This window comes from Homalodisca vitripennis, chromosome 4, assembly GCF_021130785.1.
Source record: "Homalodisca vitripennis isolate AUS2020 chromosome 4, UT_GWSS_2.1, whole genome shotgun sequence".
NCBI lineage: Eukaryota > Metazoa > Arthropoda > Insecta > Hemiptera > Cicadellidae > Homalodisca > Homalodisca vitripennis.
In genome coordinates, this window is record NC_060210.1 from 27,831,412 (window position 1) to 27,854,294 (window position 22,883).

General features: G+C 30.5%; 1 protein-coding gene across 5 annotated transcripts in view; it reads left to right on the plus strand.

Annotated features, from left to right (window-relative positions):
• The window catches only part of LOC124359078 (intersectin-1), a 131,505-nt gene that overhangs the window by 85,931 nt on the left and 22,691 nt on the right, over nt 1-22,883 (plus strand). For 4 of the 5 annotated variants that reach the window (XM_046811502.1, XM_046811498.1, XM_046811501.1 and 1 more), the window contains 5 exons: nt 480-521; nt 1,173-1,316; nt 1,856-1,985; nt 3,571-3,735; nt 21,941-22,059. In XM_046811502.1, the coding sequence (XP_046667458.1) occupies nt 480-521; nt 1,173-1,316; nt 1,856-1,985; nt 3,571-3,735; nt 21,941-22,059 (600 nt within the window). The remainder of the gene's footprint in view (nt 1-479; nt 522-1,172; nt 1,317-1,855; nt 1,986-3,570; nt 3,736-21,940; nt 22,060-22,883) is intronic. The other variant, XM_046811499.1, reaches the window with a different exon arrangement.

The following is a 22,883-nucleotide window of genomic DNA, read 5'->3' on the forward strand; positions in this document are numbered from 1 at the left end:
CATATTTATGTATTAGGTTCTAACTTTACTGAGAAAATGTTAAAATAATAATTATTAGTGATATAAAAACTACAGTCAATATAAAACTTTGATGCCATTTTTCTAAAAATAATTACTTAGTTTAAAAACCTTATTTGATGAAAATCCAAAATCTTTTCACTGATGTTATACAACAAATATGTTTCACAGGTCATTTGGTTTCATAGTTTTACTAAAAATTGTGGTAATCAACCTCTAAATTACAATGAACAATAGACTAGTGGATCTTGTCTGCAACCTCTTATATTCTATAGTAGCTTCTAAAAATTATGTGGGTTGGCATAATTGTTTACCCACGAAATAGTAGATTGTGACACTTGTCTCCAATAAACCCACATGTCACGAGTTATTCTCATACTATTCCTGCAGTCTCAGGACTGTTAAATGTCCTTGATATTGAGACACGTAGGTAACAGCTCTGATTCGGTGTTTGTTGGCAGTTGGAGTCCGCTAGCAGCGGAGGAGAGGATAGTGACTCCAAGGTAAAATGTTTTGTCCTGATTGAGTATTATAATTTTTATTTGGTTTTTTCCCATCAGGTGAAGGATGCATGCTATCATAAGTGTAAGCTTTATTTTTGTAAAGAACTTTGCTTTTGTTTAACTGTGTATAGCTTATTTTTTATGTATAATTATAAAGATTTTATGTTTGGTTTGATGTTTGTGAATTTATATTGCATGTTAGTTTTTTATAGAAAAAGCTGTAGTATTCTAGTGTTTACTATTACTTGGAATTAATGACAGATATTTTGATTAGTAGTTATCTTACTACTTTATCAAATTGTAACGGTTGATATGCAAATTAAATAATTAATTTAAATTAAGTTAATAATGCATATAAGAATTTTACCAATTTCTTTTTTCTTAAACTTTCTGATTGAAATTTTAATTAATGAATTTATTATGTTGGCATTGCCACAACTTTAGCTTTTTAAAGTAAGTTTTATATTCAAGTTCTTTATAATTCATTTTTTAAAGATATTTGCTTGGTTTACACTTAGTGATATAAAAATCAACAAGTGGTTTACCTGAAAGTGAACTGTGAGCATTTAATTAATGATAGTTGCCACATATCCTTTGTACACTGTTTAGTGCAATTGTTGTGAGAAGAATACTAACACAGCCATGTCTCAGGGCACAAAAGGGAAGAAGCCTGAGATTGCCACAGTGATTGCTCCATACCAGGCGACCAGTGCGGAACAGCTGAGCTTGCAGAGGGGTCAGCTTATCATGATCAGGAAGAAAACAACGACAGGCTGGTGGGAAGGAGAACTGCAGGTCAGTGCCAGTAGATTTAGCATCAGGGGTTGTAGTAATTCATGTCCTCTATATATATATATATATATATATATATATATATATATATATATATATATATATACAGTTTAATGTAAATAAAAGTCGTTTGACAGGTATTTGGTCTTCCGATCATATGTTAGTTTGCTTATTTAAACGCATATGTGACAGATACGGCCAAATACAAAATAATTGAATCGGAAAAAGTAAGCGCTCTGTGGTGTAATGGTAGCACATTCACCCGGCAAGTGAGAGATCCGGGTTTGACTCCCGGCGGAGCAAGTACTTTTTGCGATTCAATGTTTATTGAAAATATATATATATATATATATATATATATATATATATATATATAGGCATAATAAAAGATGATGATTTCTTTGAGATTCAAATATACATAGTACAAATTAAAAATAAATGTATAACTATTAATGGTATTATATTACTCTATCATAATTCATTTGATACTCTATGAAATCTGGAGTGGGGTGTACACTATTTTGATGGTAAATTCCTTGCAGGCCAAAGGGAAAAAGCGACAAATTGGGTGGTTCCCTGCGTCATACGTTAAAACTTTAGGAGCAGGAGGGGGAGGTCGAGGAATTGGGCGTTCTGGTAGACAAACACCCTCTGCTGAGCCTCTTTCCACAGGTACATACATGTTATACATAAAAAGTCAAAATGTCTTTATTTACAAACACTGTTCTGTTGGTTTTTTAGAACATCGTAATCTAAGAATGGTTTTAAATGAGTACAATAATAAAAATGTATTCAAATTAAATCTTAACTAATTTGTAAATAAATTAAAGTCTAGTTACTCATTTTACATTTATGTAAACAAACTACTTATATCACATAAGAAAAGAATTATTGTTTTCACTTTTAATGTTGTGCCATCTTGCATAGGCTTACACCAATAATTGAATGTTTTTAGTATTAGTAATTAGTAATATAAATATGTTACATATTTATTGTATCAATGAATACCTATTGTCTTGACAATGCATGTATAAAAAAGGTGGATACATGTGTATAGGAATAAAGTGTTAGTTATAGAAAAGTTAAACATTAAAAAAAAAATCATGGATTTTGGGTGTACAAATTTGAAAAGTGTAGTATTAAAACTTCAAAATATAATGTACTCTATTTTAAGAGAAGCTGAATAAAACAACTAAAACTTCGCTACAAACTTCTTCGTACCACGTGTGTCCCTTCCTGCTACTATTGAAATAGATATAAATTTAAATCTGTAATTAAACTATATTTCTTTAAAAGTTATTTATTAAGTGATAAAGTTTTATATAAAGTTTCACATTTAGCAACTGTACCCATATACAACAATTTTTTAGTAGTAAAAAGTGCATTAGTTTCATAACTAAAAATCTCACATACATATACTTTTCTCATTTGTTAGGAAGGAATTTAGAATTGTTTATACTTTCTTATGCACAGCATTATAATTTTACAATAATAATGCTGCTATTCTTTACATAAAATAATTTTTTATATACAACCATTTATAATGCCCATTTGTATGTTTATTTAAGAATATGTTCACAGGTTTAATAGGTAGGCAAGTTGTTGAGTCAACGAACAACTAACATCATATAAGCTACGAACTTTAATAGATGACAAATGACCACAACAGCCACATGTATTTCGTTGGCCTATTCCTTATAGTAGGAGTCAGTATTGAAATAGTGTACTGGAAAGGAACCAGTATTGTAGGAACCAAAATGCTCATTACTAATCCTTTATTCTATCTGAGTTTTATCTATCTGCTTCCATTTACAATGCAAGTGAAGTAAACAAATAATGCAAAGTTACAGCAGTAACAGCCTAATTAACCAGACCTAAAATAATACTTATATAATCCTAATATAATAGTGTTAACATTTGCCTATTTTACTAGTATTTTTCTTGAACAGTTGGAGGATTGGGTAAATCGCATATGTTGTAGTAACAGATATATTTAAATTTTTAACGTTTTATATAATTCTTCAGTATAAATTTGAAATATCCACGTAAAATGCACATAAACTACTATCAAAGTAAATAAATAAATAAAGAAACCATCTTCGTATTTTGAGAATTTCTCAGTACAACTTCTTTTCAGCAGAGGAACTCACAGTTTCGAAAGATACTTCAACTCACTTTAATTGAAGACCAGAATAAGCCAAATTATAATGATCTCTTTTTCAGTAAATTCATAAAATATATGATCATGTGATTACAGAAAGGGTGATAGCCTTGTATCAATACAAAGCTCTCAATGAGGATGAGCTCAGTTTTGAGAAGGATGACATCATCTCTATATTATCCAAGGATGAACCTGCCTGGTGGAGAGGGGAACTCAATGGAGCCACTGGTCTCTTTCCTAGCAACTATGTCGCCCCTGTCTGTGAGTAACTGTACTTAATTTTATTTATTAATCATCAAAGACTGATTATTTTATCAGTGAGAATTGAACAATAACTCACCTTTATCCTGAATCTAAAATATTTTGCTCATATTTTAGTTTTTGATGAGATTTGTTTTGTCTTGTGTGACACATGTATCTTGGTTATACTGAATAAAAAGTAGGTTAGAATTTGCTAAATTAAATTGACAAAACAGCAACATCCCATCAACTTGGAATGTTGATGGCTGCTATATAAGCTGTTATTGACGATGGAAAACTAGTTAAACTGGATAAAATCATAAACATAATGTAACATTTACTGAAATATCATGCCACTTTTACACAATTTTGTGACTGAACATGATCAGATTTCAAATGTGCAAGATTAGTGCCTCACGTATTAAATGGCAACATGAGCAAAAATGAATTGCTTAGGGATAAAGATGTCAGTATTTTTTTTTAGAGTGATTGAAACATGGATTCATCATTCAATTTCCAGAACCAATTGACAGCGTGTTAATACAAAGAATATGAGAAATTTCTCCAAAAACACAAAATTGATAGAATTGACCGGAAACTTAATGAACACCATGATTTTGAACTGCCACAGAGTGTTGCTCATTAACTATCAGCCACAGGATGGAACAATAATGCATCCATTTTTTTTTTGCATAGATTTTGTTTCTTCATAACAACTCCCAACCACTCCCATAAACAATAATTATTTTTGTTTTGTATAAATGATTTTAAAATTATGAATGCAATAAAGTATGAAGTTAACAAAATGAATGGCTTTTTGTTTAAAAATATTTAAAGTATTTTTTGTACATTAAGACAATATACTGCAAAATAGAAGAAGAAGAATATTGTCATATATGTTCACTGCTCATGGCCGTATTGATTCAATATCAATGTTGGAAAACTTGTTACCATATCTGTTGCACTTAACACTCATGAGGAGAAAATTACTGTATTTGGTTCAGCCACTGGTCATGGCTGCATTTAATTAATATCAAGAAATAAGGTACATTTTTCTACATCTGGTGGTGAATACTATTTAGTCAGTATTGATCCATTGTCAAAGTAGAAGAACAAAGCTGTCATATCTAGTGCGGTTATCAATCATAGCAGCAGTGATTCAATCTAGCCTTCATTGAGCTCAACTTGCTAACTCTACCCAGCTTGTACATTTTAGAGACTTTATTTTAATGTCCATTCAAGTTTATATTGACACAGGGCAGTTAAATACATAGATACTAGACAATAGTTCTAAAGCGCTTTTGAACCCAACAGCATAGAACAGCAGAATTTGAATGTCTCCCTTTACTGGTGGGGATCGAACTCTTTAACAGTCTCCCAGAAACACTAAATTTAGTAACTATCCAAAAAAAATGTAAAACCAAGTTAAAGCACTACCTGGTGTCGTGTGCTTTTTACATAGTTAGCGAGTTCATGCAGCACACTCAGCATTGATATTCACAGCACGGTTACAATCCTGTGGGTTGATCCCACGAATTTTGTGTGTTTATATGTGTATGAATGTGTGCCTGCTTGTAGCGGTATGGAAATTCAAGAGAATGGATTTAGTTTGTAAGATAACTACCATAAAGAAATTTATGTTAATATTGACTATTCCAATACAATGTATTACATATTTTCAACACAATATATATATTCTATTCTATTCTAGTCTAAACATGGAAAACAAAGGCTGTTATATCTGGTACATTAACCATTCATAGCAGCAGTTATTCAGTCTAAACGAGGAAGAAGGAGGCTGTTATATCTGATACATTAACCATTCATAACAGCAGTTATTCAATCCAAACATGGAAGGAGGAGGCTTTTATACGAAGGCTATTCGGAAAGTAGATTACGTTTTGGAATTAAAAATTAACAAAGTATAGGAACAAATTTTTATTATATACATTTGAAAGCCACACTTAAATACTACTTTTCAACATAGTCGCCATTCAAATTTAGGCACTTATCGATGGATGAGCTTGACAATGCCTTCCTCATAAAATTCTGCCGCCTGTGTCTTCAACCAGTTTGTCACTTCTTGCTGCAGCTCTGCGTCGTCGTCAAAGCGCTGCGTTGCCAGCCACTTCTTCATTGTTGGGAACAAGTGGTAGTCACTTGGTGCAAGATCCGGGCTGTATGGTGGATGAGGAAACAACTCCCACTGGAATGATTCGAGAACTTCACGTGTGCGATTTGCCGTGTGAGGTCGAGAGTTATCGTGAATAAACAGAATTTTCTAGCTCAACTTTCCCCTACGCTTGTTTTGGATCGCTCTTCTGAGGTTGTTTAACGTTTGGCAATACCTTTCTGAGTTGATTGTAGTGCCTCGTTCCAGGAAATCAACAAGAATTACACCTTTCTTGTACCAAAAAACGGTTGCCATAACCTTTCTTGCCGACATCGTTTACGAACATTTTCTTGGTTTGTGAGGGGAACTTGTGTGTCCCCACTCCATTGACTGCAATTTGGTCTCGCAGTTAACATGTTTTACCCATGTTTCATTGCCAGTTACGATGCGATCGAGTAGTGATTCACCCTCTTTGTCGTAAGCATCCAAAATTGTTAACGCTGCAGCCATGCGCTGGTTTTTGTGGACGTCGGTCAGGATTTTCGGTACCCATCTTGCACAAAACTTTTGGAAGCCAAGCTTATCAGTGACGATTTCATATAATAAAGTTCGTGAAATTTGAGGGAAACTAAGCGAGAGCTCCGTTATGGTTAACCGTCGATTTTCTCTGACCTTTGCGTCAACTTTCTCAACAAGTTTGTCAGTCACTATGCTGGGTCTTTCACTTCGCACTTTGTCATGAAAATTTGTTCGGCCATTTTTAAATTTAATGAGCCATTGTTGCACTCCACCTTCAGTGATAATGTTGTTCCCATAAACTTTACACAACTGCTGATAAATTGCTATAGGCTTACAGTTTTTACAGTCAAAAACCTAATTACTGCCCGCACCTCACAGTTGGCGGAATTTTCAATTGCGGCAGACATTTCAAACAGGCACTGTGACTAGATGCGTTACAACATGAACTTCCCGCTAGCACGGCTGGATAGCCACTGAGCGGTGGGATGTCCTGACACCAAGATGGCCGTGTTAGTCTCGCCCCTAGCGGCCACAGCGCAAAACGTAATCAACTTTCCGAAAAGCCCTCATATATGATACAGTCACCACTCATAGCAGCATTGATGAAATCTAAACACAGAAGGAGGAGTCTCTTATATCTGGTGCAATTGTTGCTCATGGCAGCATGGAGTTTTAGTCTATTAATACCATTATTCTAATTTAAGGAAGGAGAACCATGTATTAGCCTATAAGTCAAACCCTAGATTTAACTATAACATGGACCTCTTTTCCATTATACATGTCAGCTTATGTTAAATTTTTTGTCCCTGTTATTCATTTCCTCATATTTGTTTATTTAAATTGATTTATGTTTAGTTGTTTTCCTTTTTTTGATTAGTGATATTCTGAAGTTGAAAACCCTATGCTTATTAATATGTTCAACAATTTTGTATTAGTTAATATTTTGAAAATATAGTTGCATATACATTCTTAAGATACATAGTTTCCAACTGATCATAGTATAGTATTCATTATATCTCAGACAATATTGTTGTACATAACAGACTCAACTTTGCATTTAAATTTACCGGGTTTATGTAAAATTTAAACACAAACTGGTGACGATCTGATTGTATAGTCTTATCACAGTAATTTTATAGATTTTGCATTCAGTTCTGAAAGGTATAAGCGTACTGTATGCATGCGTGGTTGTTTCAGAAATGGAGGGGCCAACTCCACGCCCATGCCGTGCGTCTACGCTTTCGTCAGTGCAATCTCCCTAGAGTAGGATAGAAAAACATCTCACACATATTTTCTCCTATGTGATGTAATCTGTTTAAGTTTATTGATTGTAGTTTGAACTACATCTGCTTCTGACATCAAATTAAGAAATCATCCCCTCAAATTTGGCACTAGTCATGACTTCAATATGCTCCATGACGTTTTATTAGTTTTTGGATATTAGAGCCTAAATTATTTTTTGGAGTTCCAGAAATAGGATGATTATAATGTACTGTATGATCGTTTAATCTTTGTTGTCCCATCTACTGCAATACTGGAAATCTTTGAAAATTCAATAGTGAAATATTATGTACAGTAAAAGCATTAAAAGACATTCTTCTAACTTGAAGTATTCATAATGTAAATCATTTAATTACTGAGGAAAATTGAAATTCTAATACTGGAAGTCTTATTGGTTATAAGGTAAAGGAGTTAAAATAAATTTTTTAACATGCATGCACAAATGCTTTTTGGTGAAAACATTTAGTTTGAAATATTATTTACATTAAAAAGTTCAGCACTAAAACTGCTCCCTAATATTTATATAAATGAAAATATTCACTAAAAGAATATGAGTCTGAAATAATTCTGAGTCTGTTGAGTCTGAATTCACATTTTTCTTTAAACTTGGTGAGTTCAAATATATTTTGGTTGTACAATTTGTGTGCATATTTGTGGGTTTTTCTATAGTAAATATTTGTATGTGTGCTTGCAGTGTTTTTGTGTTTTCAAGAAGTAAATCAACAAAAGTGATATAGTTAGGACAGAGAGAGGTTAGATTTGTCGAGTGTTCTTATATTTTTGTCGTGTTTAGCAGCATGTTATAGGCGGTCAGTTTTAGTTGTGGCATGTCGGTAGTGGGGTTGGCCCCTTGCAAAAAGTAAGTGTTCTCTATAAGTTTTCATATCTGTTCAGTTGCATGGTTGAAATCTATTATAGAGGTTTTTGGTGTAGTTGTTAGTATCTGTGGTTTCTGCCTCTGAAATGTGCTCTTGTTCCAGTAACTTTATTTAGTTTCTGAAGTCCATTCTAACTAAAATGAACAATTTAATTACATTTCACACAACTACACGTTCGTAATAAATCAGGTTAATTTTGCAGCTACCGCTATTTATGTTTTCAAAACACATTTGAGCTAACAGGACTAGTACTGTATAGATGGAAACTGTTGGTCCAGTAAGATATTATCTCCATAAAGGTGGTCTCCACAGTCAACACATACCCTGCTGTGATAGCCCACATAGTGTTCTTTCATTTGGTTCTTTTTGAATTAGTAAAATTTCATTAAAATTTACATTTTTATAGTGGTTATGTCAATTTTTATAAAGAAGACTGAAAAGTAACACAGAAACAAATATCTGTTTTTATTATTAGTGTCACTTTTTTATAATTTAAAAACTAATGAGAAAATTAATTAAAATTCTGATTTGTATTTATTAAGGGCTTGATTTATTTTTTTTTTTTAAACAATTTAAGACTGATATGTAAGTTGTTTTGGGGGAAGAGTTGGTTGTTACAGCAATAGTGCCAGATAAATACCAGAAAATCTTAAGAGAATATGATTCAAATTAATATCTGGTTAAATCACAAGTTCCTTAAAACCCATAACTAATATGATTGTGTTGTAACTGTTGACGACACGTTGAATTGTGAGCAAAACAGACAGCCTGGGAAGAGAACATTTGTAGTAACTTAATAAAATAAATAGAATCTGTTTTATTTTGTTAGCAGCAAAGATATAGACTGTGTGTTGCCTGTAAAATGACCATACTGTTAAACAATTAATAAGATCAAATAATATGATTAATTAATTCATACGATATATCAATTTAAGTTACTACTGTGACTGAAATTCATAGACAGTTTTTGCCAGCAAATAACATGTAATGGTGAATAAATGACAGAAATAAAATAAGTGTCTGACTGGTTTGGGATCTAAATATTTAACAATGCCCTGAAATAAAATAGAGAATAAATTGTAGTCCTATAACTTACTAGAACCAAAATAAGTACATTTGTAATAAACAATTTAAAAGCTTTTCTTAGTTTATTGTAACTATTTTACTCTTATGAGACGTTACTACAACAGATAAAGATATACAGTATGCTTCCTGGACCTGTCCAAGACCGAATATATGTTAGCCTCACCCCTAATATGCACTATTTAGTTCTCTAGATGATTATTTATGAAAAATATCATTACCAACATTTACTATAGTACAAGACATATGAGTGCAAGCCAAAAATTATAAAACTCTGATAACTATATTTTATACTCTAGAAACTATTCGTATTCCAAACTACATAAAGTCAGTTAATTATTTTCTATTAGATTTACATATTGTGGAATGTCTGTTGCATTTACACACTGATATAGTTCAGCTGCTTTTATGTTCTTTTAAATGTATTGTTTAAAGAGGAACTCATTAAGTCAGTAATATTTTTCCATTTTACTTTTTTAAATTTTCTCACCCTTCCTACTTGTTATTCTCATTCAAAGTGGGAAGCAACGTTATTAAATTTTTATTGCATTTTTTTAATATTTACTATTTTTATCTTGTCTACATTTTGTGTGAAAAAGTCTTAATATATATCTTGTTTTGATTTCTACAGGAAATAAATTTTAAAGTGTGCATAAGTGTTTTTTTTTAAGCCAAGACAAAATTGTAATGAAGTTGTTTTTTAACTCCCGAAATTCCGGATCAAAGACAAATGGAATTTTTGATCTATTTCAATGTCTTAAAATATTGGGACACAATATTAATAATATGTAAATTATTACTTCTTAGTAAAATACTATCTTGAGTTACTAAATAATTCTTGCAAAAGAATACAGTAAAAGAAATAAACCCTTAACACTCATGATTAAACTTTTTGTAATGGATTTTCTGAATTAGTATATTGACGATTTTAGTTTTGTCTGAAAATTAAGCTTGCTTCTTAGTAACATTTAGTATTAAGCCATTTTATTTTAACACATGGAAATTATAAATATTTAATAAATTAATAACTATAATTAAATGAATAATTTAACATTTTCTACTAATAAATAACTATTACTTAATCGTAATGCATTTAAAAGGTTTTTTTTTAAGTGTATTAATGAAATATATACAGAACTAATTGAGATTGCACACGAAAACAGATAGTACGTAGAAACTAAATAATGCACTGTAAGCCTTTAAAACAGGACATAATTTATTGGATACTTTTCACATTGCATTATGCATGTCAAACTTTCATATGAAAACATTGGCTTGCAAGATTAATACACTTGGTTACTAAATCTCTTAATAAGAGAGGGTTTCCCCCCTAAATAATATAGCATATATTCCAAAAATTCATTTCAGTTTTATCCCTGAACTTTGTTAATATACCATTAAGTAATATTTGTAGGTTTATATAACACAACTAAAACTATGTTAGTGACCATGATTTAAAATTTCTTGTTTTATGTCCATTATTGACTAATTAGCAATCATTAGAGAGTTTCAAAGGATTTAGCAAGTTATAAAAAGCATTTCCTATTGTTATTTGTTGAAAAAACTGAATGGCCTTATGTTAACGATATTCTGCATTAAAATATAGAACATTTAAAGACAACAACAGCAAATGCTTTAGCAATCTCACGCTGTTCTTGTTTGATAACTGTCATCAAATGTAAATTATGGTTAAGACACACTGCAGTTCACATACATTGCGACTTTCAAAGATTTCCAGAAAATACTAAGGTGGAATAGCAAATATATGTAAATCTATTTAGATTAGGATATAGTTGTAAATAGAAACAATTAACTGATTAATGCAATGTTCTTTAGCATAAGTTGTAAATTTACCATTATTAAACAGTTTGTTTAAATCAGTTTACTTATGAAGTTAAGAATCAATAAATCATCTTTATTTTTGTTGTTATTGTAACACGTTCAATTACTGTTGTGGATTTAAAATAATTTATTATAATTAGTTATAAGTACAGTCCGTGAGATGATTAAAGAGGGTGTTGGAGGAATTCTGCATGAAATAAAAGTTACAAGGATAAGTTTGATGTCAAGCGTAGGTTTAGTAGCTTGCTGTTATATTTCTATGTATCTCCTGTCCTATACATCTTTAGTTTCTTTATTCAACTCACGGCCTGTGATATTGTTGCTATTTGAATCACTGAATTGTAATGATGTTTGAACCGCTAAATGTAATAAATCTGCTGCTAATGTCAGTGATTGGAGTTACACAGCCCTATTTAGGAAATAAAACACTTATAGCCACCTAGTTGTAAGTTCCCAGAGCTGTTGTCATGTGTGATATTATGTTGAGATATTGTTATATATAAAGTTTACTCCAGTGTTAAACAGTTGATGGTTCCTTACATATCTCTATTTAACACTAGACATAAAACAAAGTTAGATTTATTATTTGTATTGAGTATATAAAATTCAGGTTTTTTTATATACACATTGAATGACTGGTATGTTCAAAATTGTGATAAAATGTTATCCTCAAATTAACATTTAATTTTTTACAAATTTTATTGTAAATTGATTGATTAGAGGTTCAACCTTCCTATCTGCTAATTTCTAAGTTTTAACTTCCTAAAGGGATACGGACAGTGCTGAGTCTGAAGGAACACGTATAACCCTTCAGGGAAGACACCCGTGCTGGTTAAGTGCCATGTGGCCCGGAGTGAATGTTAAGACACGCACTGGTTACGTGGTCTATGTTAAGCCACTTCTTATTGTTATGGGCCATTCTAGCTCTTAAAATATCCAATAAATATCATTGCCATGATCTTTACTGGTTCATTCTCTAAGAAGATAGAACATTTCGTTTAGTTTTTTTTTACTGATGGCACTGAATTGACCACCTGTTTGTTTGTTGGAACGTTTCGTCTTAATTTTCATTCGCCAGTTGCTATATGCATCATTATGTGTGTTGTTTTTGTTTAGATTGACGGTAATGGAAGTAAAAACACTGCAGGTTTCTTTTTGTTATTAGACAGTGATTACGATGCATTTCTGATATCAGTGATAGTGATGGAAGTGTGGAAGACGTAATTATTTTCCGTGTTCCAAAACTGTTTTCTGATAAACGATTTGTGTGAGGATGAAGAAATTGAACGTCAAGATAAAGGTTATTTAGATTATATTTTAATTGTTCATCATGTAATCTGAATTTCGTAGGAAAAAGAAGTTTGAGTAAATGTCCAGCAAAATTATCAAAAAACATTACTCGTAATATTTTACTTTATTATTAAACTTATTATTTTAGATATGTGCATGAAATTTTTACTTGTGTAAGTTACCCTGTAATATCCTAGGTAAAGTATGTTAAAGTTTATTAGAAAGCAACTAAAAATAATAAAATTTTATATATATATATATATATATATATATATATATATATATATATATATATATATATATATATATATAGTATATCATTATTTATAACATTAAAAATGTTTTGAAGTAATAATTTAATTACCAATATGGTATTTAGTATATTCAATGAAGATTTTACTGTAAAAACAATAGTAAAAAATTATTTGTTTTAGAAAGCTTTAAAGAACGTCCTGCATATTTGTCCAATTTAATAGCTGCTACCAGTGCTGCAGAGGCCTCAATAGATACTTATTCAGTGACATAAGATTGTGACACCTAATTACTATTTTAATTATAACATTGTTTTATTTATTTATTTTTCATTTTAATTCTTATTTCATCCATTAGTGAAACAAATAAAAATGGGATGTAACACATTAATGTAGATACGGCACTGTATACTGTTGTTGCCATTCTTCAGGTTAAGTGTCAAAGAGGGCTTCATAGCTTGGTGAAATAAGACATTCTTTACAGTTTTACTTTAGTGTAATTGAGGTAACTAACACAAGATAATACTATTGTATTCTGAAGAATTCTGTCCATCTTTAGCTATATGCATAGGGCTATGAAATCATTCACATTTAACATTAAGCAAATTTAACAATTTCATCCACATATTATACACGCACAAATAGGAAAAACAAATCTGAAACATCGAACTAGTGAATATGCATTATATGCACTGTACGAAATGGTCAAAGCACAAGCCATGATTGTATTTTTAATGTGAGCAAACTATAATAACTTTTATCCCCTTATATTGTTTGTGGTCTTTCCTATATGGTAGGGATTACCATTCATAATTGAGTTGATTAAAAGCAAAACTAAATAAGTTAAAACAGTGCAGAATCTGCCAGCTAAATGCTTTATCACTATATGATTGTATTATTTGTAGTAAAAATGCTTTTAATATCTTTTATAAGTGTATACATTTGTATGCACGTAAATATTTTTTTTAACTCGTAGTGTATTCTTACAATATCTATCATTATCACTGATGGATTAAATGTAAAGGCTGTAAGGAAAAGACCTTGAGTTTAAAACCATAAGAATAATACTAAACTTTGAACACTAATTGTAGGATAAAGGGAGATGTCTAACTCTAAAAGATATTTTCAATTCACATCCAAACACTTTTTAGTAATATTTTATTTTGAATTTAAATTCTATTTGTATAATCAAATAATGAAGTACAAAATGGTTTGAGATTTTCTTACTCAGTATGGTTTTAAAATATAAAAATAGTTAGGGTATTTTTTAATTGTTTATTTAAAATGAGAGATCTTGCATAACTCTAAGATTGAAAATAAGTGCTATAAGTGTTTTGATTATATTGTTCTTACAGGGTTAAAATCAAGATGGCCACAAACTCAGCCGGTTCTTAAATCTTTAATAAATAGTTTGTTCACTCTGCCATTTAAGTAAGACCATTCTTTATTAATAGTCTTGCGTAGTTTAAGAAAATCCTACCATATTTCTGAAACTATTTTGTTTATTTGTTGCTGCACTACTTTTTTGTGGTTTACATTAATTTATTCAGAGTGTATGATATATTTTTCCTCTCAAAACAACGTTAAAACAATAATAAAACAATTATGCAATAATTTAAATCCTGCTAATTGTCTTTTTTTACTGTGAGTAGTACAATAATTGTTATGAAATTGTAGGAAATAAAAAACATTTTATTTGAAACCTGTAAATCTGTATGAATGATTAAATCCTTTTGAGCTTTCTTATGTGCTTTTCGTTTTAATTTCAGTTTGGAATTCAATTTGAATTTCTAAAGAACCAGCTAGAGAGACTTTAATTACGTTGACTTTGTTGGTCGCATCTAGTTATTTGGTAGAGATCAGAGAGAGTCTGCACATGTTTAATGCATTAAATACTTTGAACATTTTTATCTTTTAAGTAAATAAAAATAGTCCCAAGAATAGCAAATTTTATAGGTAAAAATCACCAAACTTATTCCCCTAATTACTTGTTAGCCTTTAGTGAGGGTTAAAAGACAATTCAGAAAGGAAGGTATGTACCGATTTTAAAATAAAAACGTCCTTTAGAGTCTAGACATGTACTCACATTTGCAAGTGCATGCACATATTCTAAATTTTTGGGTCACTTTCTGCAATCACTCATTTTTTATATTAAAGTTTTACTAAAAATCTATGTTAAAGTTTTGTTATGTTTATGTTGTGTTATGTTATGTTTTTTTATATAAAATTCGAATTGTTGAACTAAAATTTGAAACAACTGAAATTTTAATTGCAAAGTAGACAGTTGACATAATTTTTACTGAATTCATGGAGTACTATTTTGATCCTACTGCTGGATCATGTCTTATGTAGTTTCCTTCCCTTAATAGATATGTAACCACCTAAACTTATAGAACAGTTAGGTGAAAAAGATATTGTTGAACATAGTTCTGACCTCAAAGAAAATTTTGTCTTACTTTAGTTGTTTGTGTTAAATGGGGTTACACTTTGACTACTAGGAAGTACAGTGATGACCTGAAACTGTTAGAATAGCCTGCTGTTTTAAGCTGAGATAGTAAATGTGTTAAGTTTAAGCCAGAAACGATTGAATTGATTACTGAGCATGCTTGGCCTATAACAACGTATTCTATGTAACAGTTATGTATATTATATACTCTTTTAAAGTGTTCAGTTTTTAACCTAGACTTTTGTGGAATCGTCTGAAATATGGCATAGTAATAAATTTTCTGTTAAAAACTGTGGGTTCTGATATTAATATGTATTTAATAGTGTTAATTTATTCAGCAATAGTTTTAGTACAGAGTTTTTATATAATAATTATTCTTGTCTTAGGTTTAAATGCAATTTTCATTATACATTTGCATGATTATTTAGTTTTAATCTACTTTTCTGTTGATAATAGTATTTAAACAGTAAACTTGATTTTATTTAGACAGGGTATATTTTCATAGTTTTTATTTTACCACTGTATGCCATGATAAATATAGTTGTTTTCTTTACAAAAAATGTGTTTTTAACGTCTATGTCCTATTTTGTCTTGGAGTACACATACTCCAAAGTGGAGTTTTTCTCAAATTCTACCATATTTAATTAAAACATTTATTTTTCAAACAATTTAAGTTATGAAATGAATTATGTTAAAAACATTTATTTGGATTACTTTAGCACCATTTATTAGGAGAATTGGAGGAATAAATTTGATCTTTAATTTATAGAATAATAATTTTGTTTGTATGTTGTGTGTAATACTAAATAAACGACAAGAATAAATGAAGCTAAATTAATTTAATAATATATACTTTCCCAAGTTTTCTACAAAAAAATCTTCTTGGACAGACTCTCCCAATTTTCACTATTTATACTAAACGTTCTGAATTTAATTAAAATATAAACATTATAATTTACAAAGTTTTATAATTTACCTCTATTAATAGTAAACATGAAAACCGGAACTTTTCTGTATCCCAGAAAAATGTTATTGAACAACTTTTTTAATGATGAACAACTTTATCGTCTCAATGCATTAGCGTTGTTTTGATTAGAAGTACTATGGATATTTAAAAATGCTACTGTATTAGAACCATGGACACACATTTCTTTATAGTGCAAAATTTGTTTGAAGTACGGTATATTTTTAATTTTCAAATTTACTTCTTCTTTTCAATAAGTAAACGTATATTCAGGTACTCATGATAAAACAAGTACATTTCCTACATTTATTTGTATCTGTTACTAACGATTAAAGAACCAGATAACTGTTTTTGTAGCCACTCTTATTTCTACTAAAATATTTTTTATTAACATTTATAATTAAAACCCACTTATTATCATTTAAAATTTGTTTTACTAAGTTAAATACTGCCACAGTGAGATGGATCACATGATAGGCAGTAGAAACTATGTTGTTTGATCCATTTAACTACTTATTGAAGTTTTTTTGTATTTTTCAAACAATGTATAGATATTAATGTAATGAAAAGTAACTAAAACCCTTTTATAAAAGGGTTTTAGTTACTTTTCATTACATTAATATATATAGATAACCCTATAAGTGGAGTTAATAACATAATGTATAGATAATATTCTAAAAACAAAAATCATCCTTAATTAGATTGGCACCTTCTTATTGAAATCCTTGTTATGTCAATATGAACCGCTTGTACATAAAAATAAGAAAAAATTGTAAAATATATTATGGGGGAAATAGATATCATTTAAGTTTTGAATTTAATGCCTTAGAAAAATTAATACTTTGTATAATAGCCCACACAACTAAACATTTTTATTTTACAGATTTGTTATTTATATGTTAAATATAAAGAGAAACTGTTTTAGACTATAGGGAATTATAACTCAATCAATGAAGATAGTACTTGTTATGAGACTAAATTTTTATATATACATATATGAAAGAATTCAAGTTTGTATTGTACTTAAATTGCATTAATTGTGTTTCATTGTAAAAATTCTAATTTATCACAATGTTTAGCATTATATGTAAGATGTCATAAATTCATTATAGGCAAAATAAATGCTGGAAACAATGAATCTACACATCCCAAATCATATAGAAAGAATACAATAAAAATATTAGGTGCAGGAAGTAGCAGAAAATTCTGGTTTAATTTGTGTATATAAAAATGGAACATATATCTCGTTATACATTATCTGAAAGCCTAATAAAAATCTAACATTGTTGTGAACAAACATTAGATATTAAGCTATTTCAAAATCACAGCGATGTACAAAGTGTAGGTATTTAAATAATACTATATTCTTTAAAGCCTTTCGTACTAGAATAGAAATGTTTAAAATTATAGTGCAATGTAAAATTTTAAATGGGCTGATATTAAAGATAATGGATACAATTTTAAACCTCTATTAAGAATTACCAATCTAGAACATCATAATGTTAAGTGTTGGGAAGACTAGACATATAAGAATTGTTTTATTTATAGGTGAAAAAATTAAAATGATCTCGACCATTAATAAATTAAAGTAACCAGTAAAGGTTCAAACTACATAAAGTTGTTTCATCCAGCATAGTAATTAAATATGACTACAGAATATAGATAGTGTTGTCTGTATGTAGTGAGTCTAGTCACGGTTCATGCAGGAAAGGAGCTCCTTAGTTGGTTGAAAGTTAAAATCAGCTGATACTTTTTACAGTGAATAGGTTTTTAGAAACTTACCTCAATCGTTAACAATTATTAGAAACAGTTGGCTACTGCTATTGCTTAACACGTTAGCTGCCATGGAGGTCAGATCTGACCGGCAGTAAACTAGCCCTAAATGCCACGCTCATATTTACTGCCCAACCCCGAAATTGCCAAGTTTCTAAAATTATTTTATTCATTAACTCGAATTGTTTTGTTAGTTAAAATTCATTTTCTGTCAAAACTGCATTGAAATCTCTTGAATATAATGCAATTTGAGCGTCAGCCATATCTGGCCTGCACAACATTTTTCGTTGTGATTTTTTCATTAAAAATAACACTGCCGCCCAGATCTGGCCGGCACTATATTGCTCACTGTTGCGACTATTTTTGTGCGCCGATGTTGGTATCAGTTAGGGCTGCCGTCTGCCACTGTCAGCGCTGTCAGCCACTGTCCTGCCAACAAGGCCCACAAATATGGCCTAAAGATTTTCAAAACTTTGTGACCAGCAAGGGTATACCTATTGTATAAAAGTTTACATGGGTAAAGGGACCATCCAGAATGAAAATAATGAATTAGTTTCAACCTCAGTGGTGATGGAACTCATGGAACATAACTTGGATAAGGGACACATCTTATATGTAGATAATTACTACACATCAGTGCAACTTGCCAAAAATCTTTTAGCTAGAAGAACCCACCTTGTTGGTACTGTGAGAGCAAACAGGAAAGGTCTCCCTGCCGATGTTATGAAGGCACAAATAAAAAAAGGAGAAATGAAAGCCCTTGAAAATGAAGATGGTATTGTAGTTACCAAATGGAAGGACAAGAGAGAAGTGCGAATGTTGTCCACCAAACATGAAGTAGAGTACGTTCTCACAGGAAAAATAGACAAAAAAGGCAATGACATTTTTAAGCCATTAGTGATAGTTGAGTACAACAAGGGAAAGATGGGCATCGATGTGTCTGACCAACTCTCATCTTATAGCACTGGTTGTTCGAAAGTCAAGAAGATGGTACCATAAAGCAGCAGAAGAAATAGTTCTTGGAACCGCTGTTGTAAACTCTTTGGCTGGCCTACACTAATGCTGTGAAAGCAAGACCTACAGCAGGCGGACATCAGAAAAAGCACTGCATGTCAATTACAACTTTTAAAGAAAATCTGGCTGTTTCACTTATGGGTCTAGATAATAACACTATTACTCCTGTAAAAGGTACAGGGCACCATTATCTGACTATATCTCAAAACTTTACTGGAGAGGGAAAGGGTAGATACAGGGTCAGAAGGTACTGCAAAATGTGTTACAAAAAAGCTGTACAAGTAAAAGTGGACGTGATGTGGCCAAGAAACTGGGCAAAGTGAACACATTTTGTGAGCAGTGTCCTGAGAAGCCATACTTATGTAAAGACTGTTTTCGTGAAGTTCACAAATAACATGTTTTATAACAAAGTGTCATGTATTATTATCAATATTGCAAATTTTTACTATTTTTATTTTATTTCACAACTAAATAATTTTACAAGGAAATGTACTTTATTGAAAAAAATGATAGTTAGGTTTTAATATGTCTGATTTATGTAAAAAAATTAAACCAAACATTTGTAAATCATTGGCTGTACCTTTATTCAATCCTTGAACAATCACTCCATCACGTAAAATGTGTTTCTAACAAGAATTTAATTCATTTTGTAAGTATCAAAATGATCAATATTACGTAATAAATACTGCCGGCCATTTCTGGCCGACACAATACCATGACAAACAAGTCAATATTTGAGTATTAATTTCCCGCGCTAAAGTAAGTAGACAACAACGGGAGTCGTTTTGTAGGTAAATAGCGATATTCAAGATCGCTAGAAGTTCAACAAATTGACTGTAGACCGCAGCACATAGTAAAAAAACATAACCTAACATAACCCTGCTTTTTGATGTTGCCGGTCAGATATGGCCGACAGAAAGTCTTACCATTATATACGGTGCCGGCCAGATCTGACCTACATGGCATTTGAGAGAAGTTTCAAAAATACCTTTGGCAGCTAACGTGTTAAACAGTACAAGCCTTTCACACTTTACAATTAAAATACAACCAAGCAATTTAAGAGAATCGCCATTTATAGAAATATTAAGCATATGATGTTCCTGAACTCGTCAGAATTTTCAAAATTTTGAAAACTGACTTTCTGGAATGTCTGTCATAGAAAATTTACTCATGAAAGGGTTAAGTTTTAAGCTATTGTTATACATGTTACAATTGTTGAATCAGTACACAGAGTAATCCATTAGTAAAGTAAACTAAAAAAAGAGACATGAACTGTAACTGTACCAAGCCATGACAGGTCAAATTAGTGCTGATTCTGTAAAGGAGTTATGGTGATAAGCCTCCCTCCTTGATAAAAAATATCTAAAACATTCTCCAAAAATGCTAGATTTTTGTCTAAATTCTGGTAAAGTAATAGTTTTTTAAGACACTAAAAATGTTTTTGGCAAAAAGAATAGAAATTAATTAACTTTTGTCACCTGGATTATTTTAATGATTGTTTTCTTCTTTTCTATAAACTGAATACTAAACAAATAAATACTAAAAATCTAATAGACTTGTTATAATACTAATGAATAAACTAATTACCTAAATCAATACACACATGGAATGAAAACATGAACTGTTTTAATATGTCTTAAAAGTAATGGAATTCTTATTTCATGTAAATATCTTATTATTGCTATTACTATTATTAAATGAATTATAACTCTTGTTATAATATGCATAATTAAGTTCATGCCATGTATAAAAAACAACATTTTGCCTAAATACACTCTTAAAAATTTTTACTATTTTCCCTGTGATCTAGAGGTTTGATAAACATTAGTTCTCAGAAATTGTTAGTTTTATTTTAGGAATGGATTGATTCTGAGTTTTATTTTAGGAATGGATTGATTCTGATATTAGATACGTTTGTCTATACTTAATTGTATTGAAGTATAATTGGTATTTTGATACCAGTATTTTCAAATTATTTTATTACAAAATAGTGAATAATATACACTAACATAAGTACAAGCTTACTTACAGTACATTAAAACATAAAACCATTTTACTTTTGTGATGTGTCTGAAGAAGATATCCTTGATATCGAAAGGCCTCACAAAAAAATAAAAGTATTAAATATTGGTTTTATGTTTTAATGTAAGTAAGTTATCAGTAACCAATATAAGCTCCATCTACAACACTAACAGAAGTGCTTAAAATAGGCTTGAAAAGTCATAATTTCATGATATCATAGCTAGTGATGTATAAAGCTGAATCTTGAACCATTGAATCTTGAAATAAGTCTTTTTTTTTATCTCCTTTTATGCCTTATTCTGCCCGTCCTCATGGGCCACTGGCCTGTGCGAGGATCTTATCAAACAGAATAAAGGGGAGAGTCGATACAGTACTGTTTGATGTACCTGCAGGAAAATAGGATTTTAATTAGTTAATTTGTATTTTATTAAGTAATACTCTATTTCAGTGTAAAACAATTGATCTACTCCAGTATAAACAGCTTGTTGAGTTTTTTTTTTTACTTTGTAGTAAGGTTTAATATTTTGAAAATGATGTAAATAGGTCCTATAATTCAGAAATAGCCTGATTAATATCTGATGTAAATTAGTATATAACGTACTGGTTAGTATTCAGTGTTCACGATTGAAAATATTATTGAAGTATGACAGTTATTATTAAACAATATAATCAAAATACAGTAATTTATGTGGAAATTCTATACTTTTGTTTTATTGCTGTTCAATAACTTTTGGATTTGTAACATTTTAGCCAGCAGCGGGAAGAAGAAAATTAAGTTGGGTAAAGAAGAGAAGAAACGTCAACAACACATCAAGGAACTAATCATGACGGAGCAGGCTTACATTGATGACATGTCTATAGTTCACGATGTAAGTATTCTTTCTCCAGGCAGTGGACTTGTGATTTTGTGGTCAGTAAGTATAAGAAAATTAACTTTACAACAGAAAGTAGTATAATACCACTCCAGTTATCTGTACTGTTCTCAGGTAAAACTCCTTAATATCAGGTTTTAAAAAGATGTGAATATTCCGCAATTACTGCTTATTCAATAGTCAACCACTATTCGGCCCTTCCTACTATGAAACTATTGTAATGTTGAGTTAGCCACTTAAACCACTTTAAATTCAATTTTGTACTCATATATAATTTAGCACTTAACAGTTGTGAGTAAAATGGTTTAAATGTTCTATATTCCTATACTGTTAATAAATTGATTTATCAAGTTTATGAAAAGGAGCCTCACAATAAATTTACATTCTATTTGAAATCATCAAATTTCAGGCACATCAAAAAAGTTATACTGTTGAGGCACATGTACAGTGTTTTTATTATTCCTCATTTAGAGGAAAGTTCCACCTGTTTCGTGAATGTTGTGCGTGCACCACATTTTATAATTTTGAATACAACAATTAATGAAACAATCACCCAGCAGTTTGTGCTGCTAGACACATTTTGACAGTCAGACTTCTGGTATTGTCAATAGTTGCAGTGCTTTTGTATCCTTTCTACAATTAGTTGTGGCAACAGAACTTGTAGAACTCAAATATAGCAGAATATGCGCTCATGGCAATGTATCACAAATTAATATGATAGTAACTTAAATGTTAACACAAATCAGAGGTGAATCTTGTATCTTCAATTAATTCATTTATTACAATACATTCTAAAAAAAATTTTTTGTTACTCTGTCAAC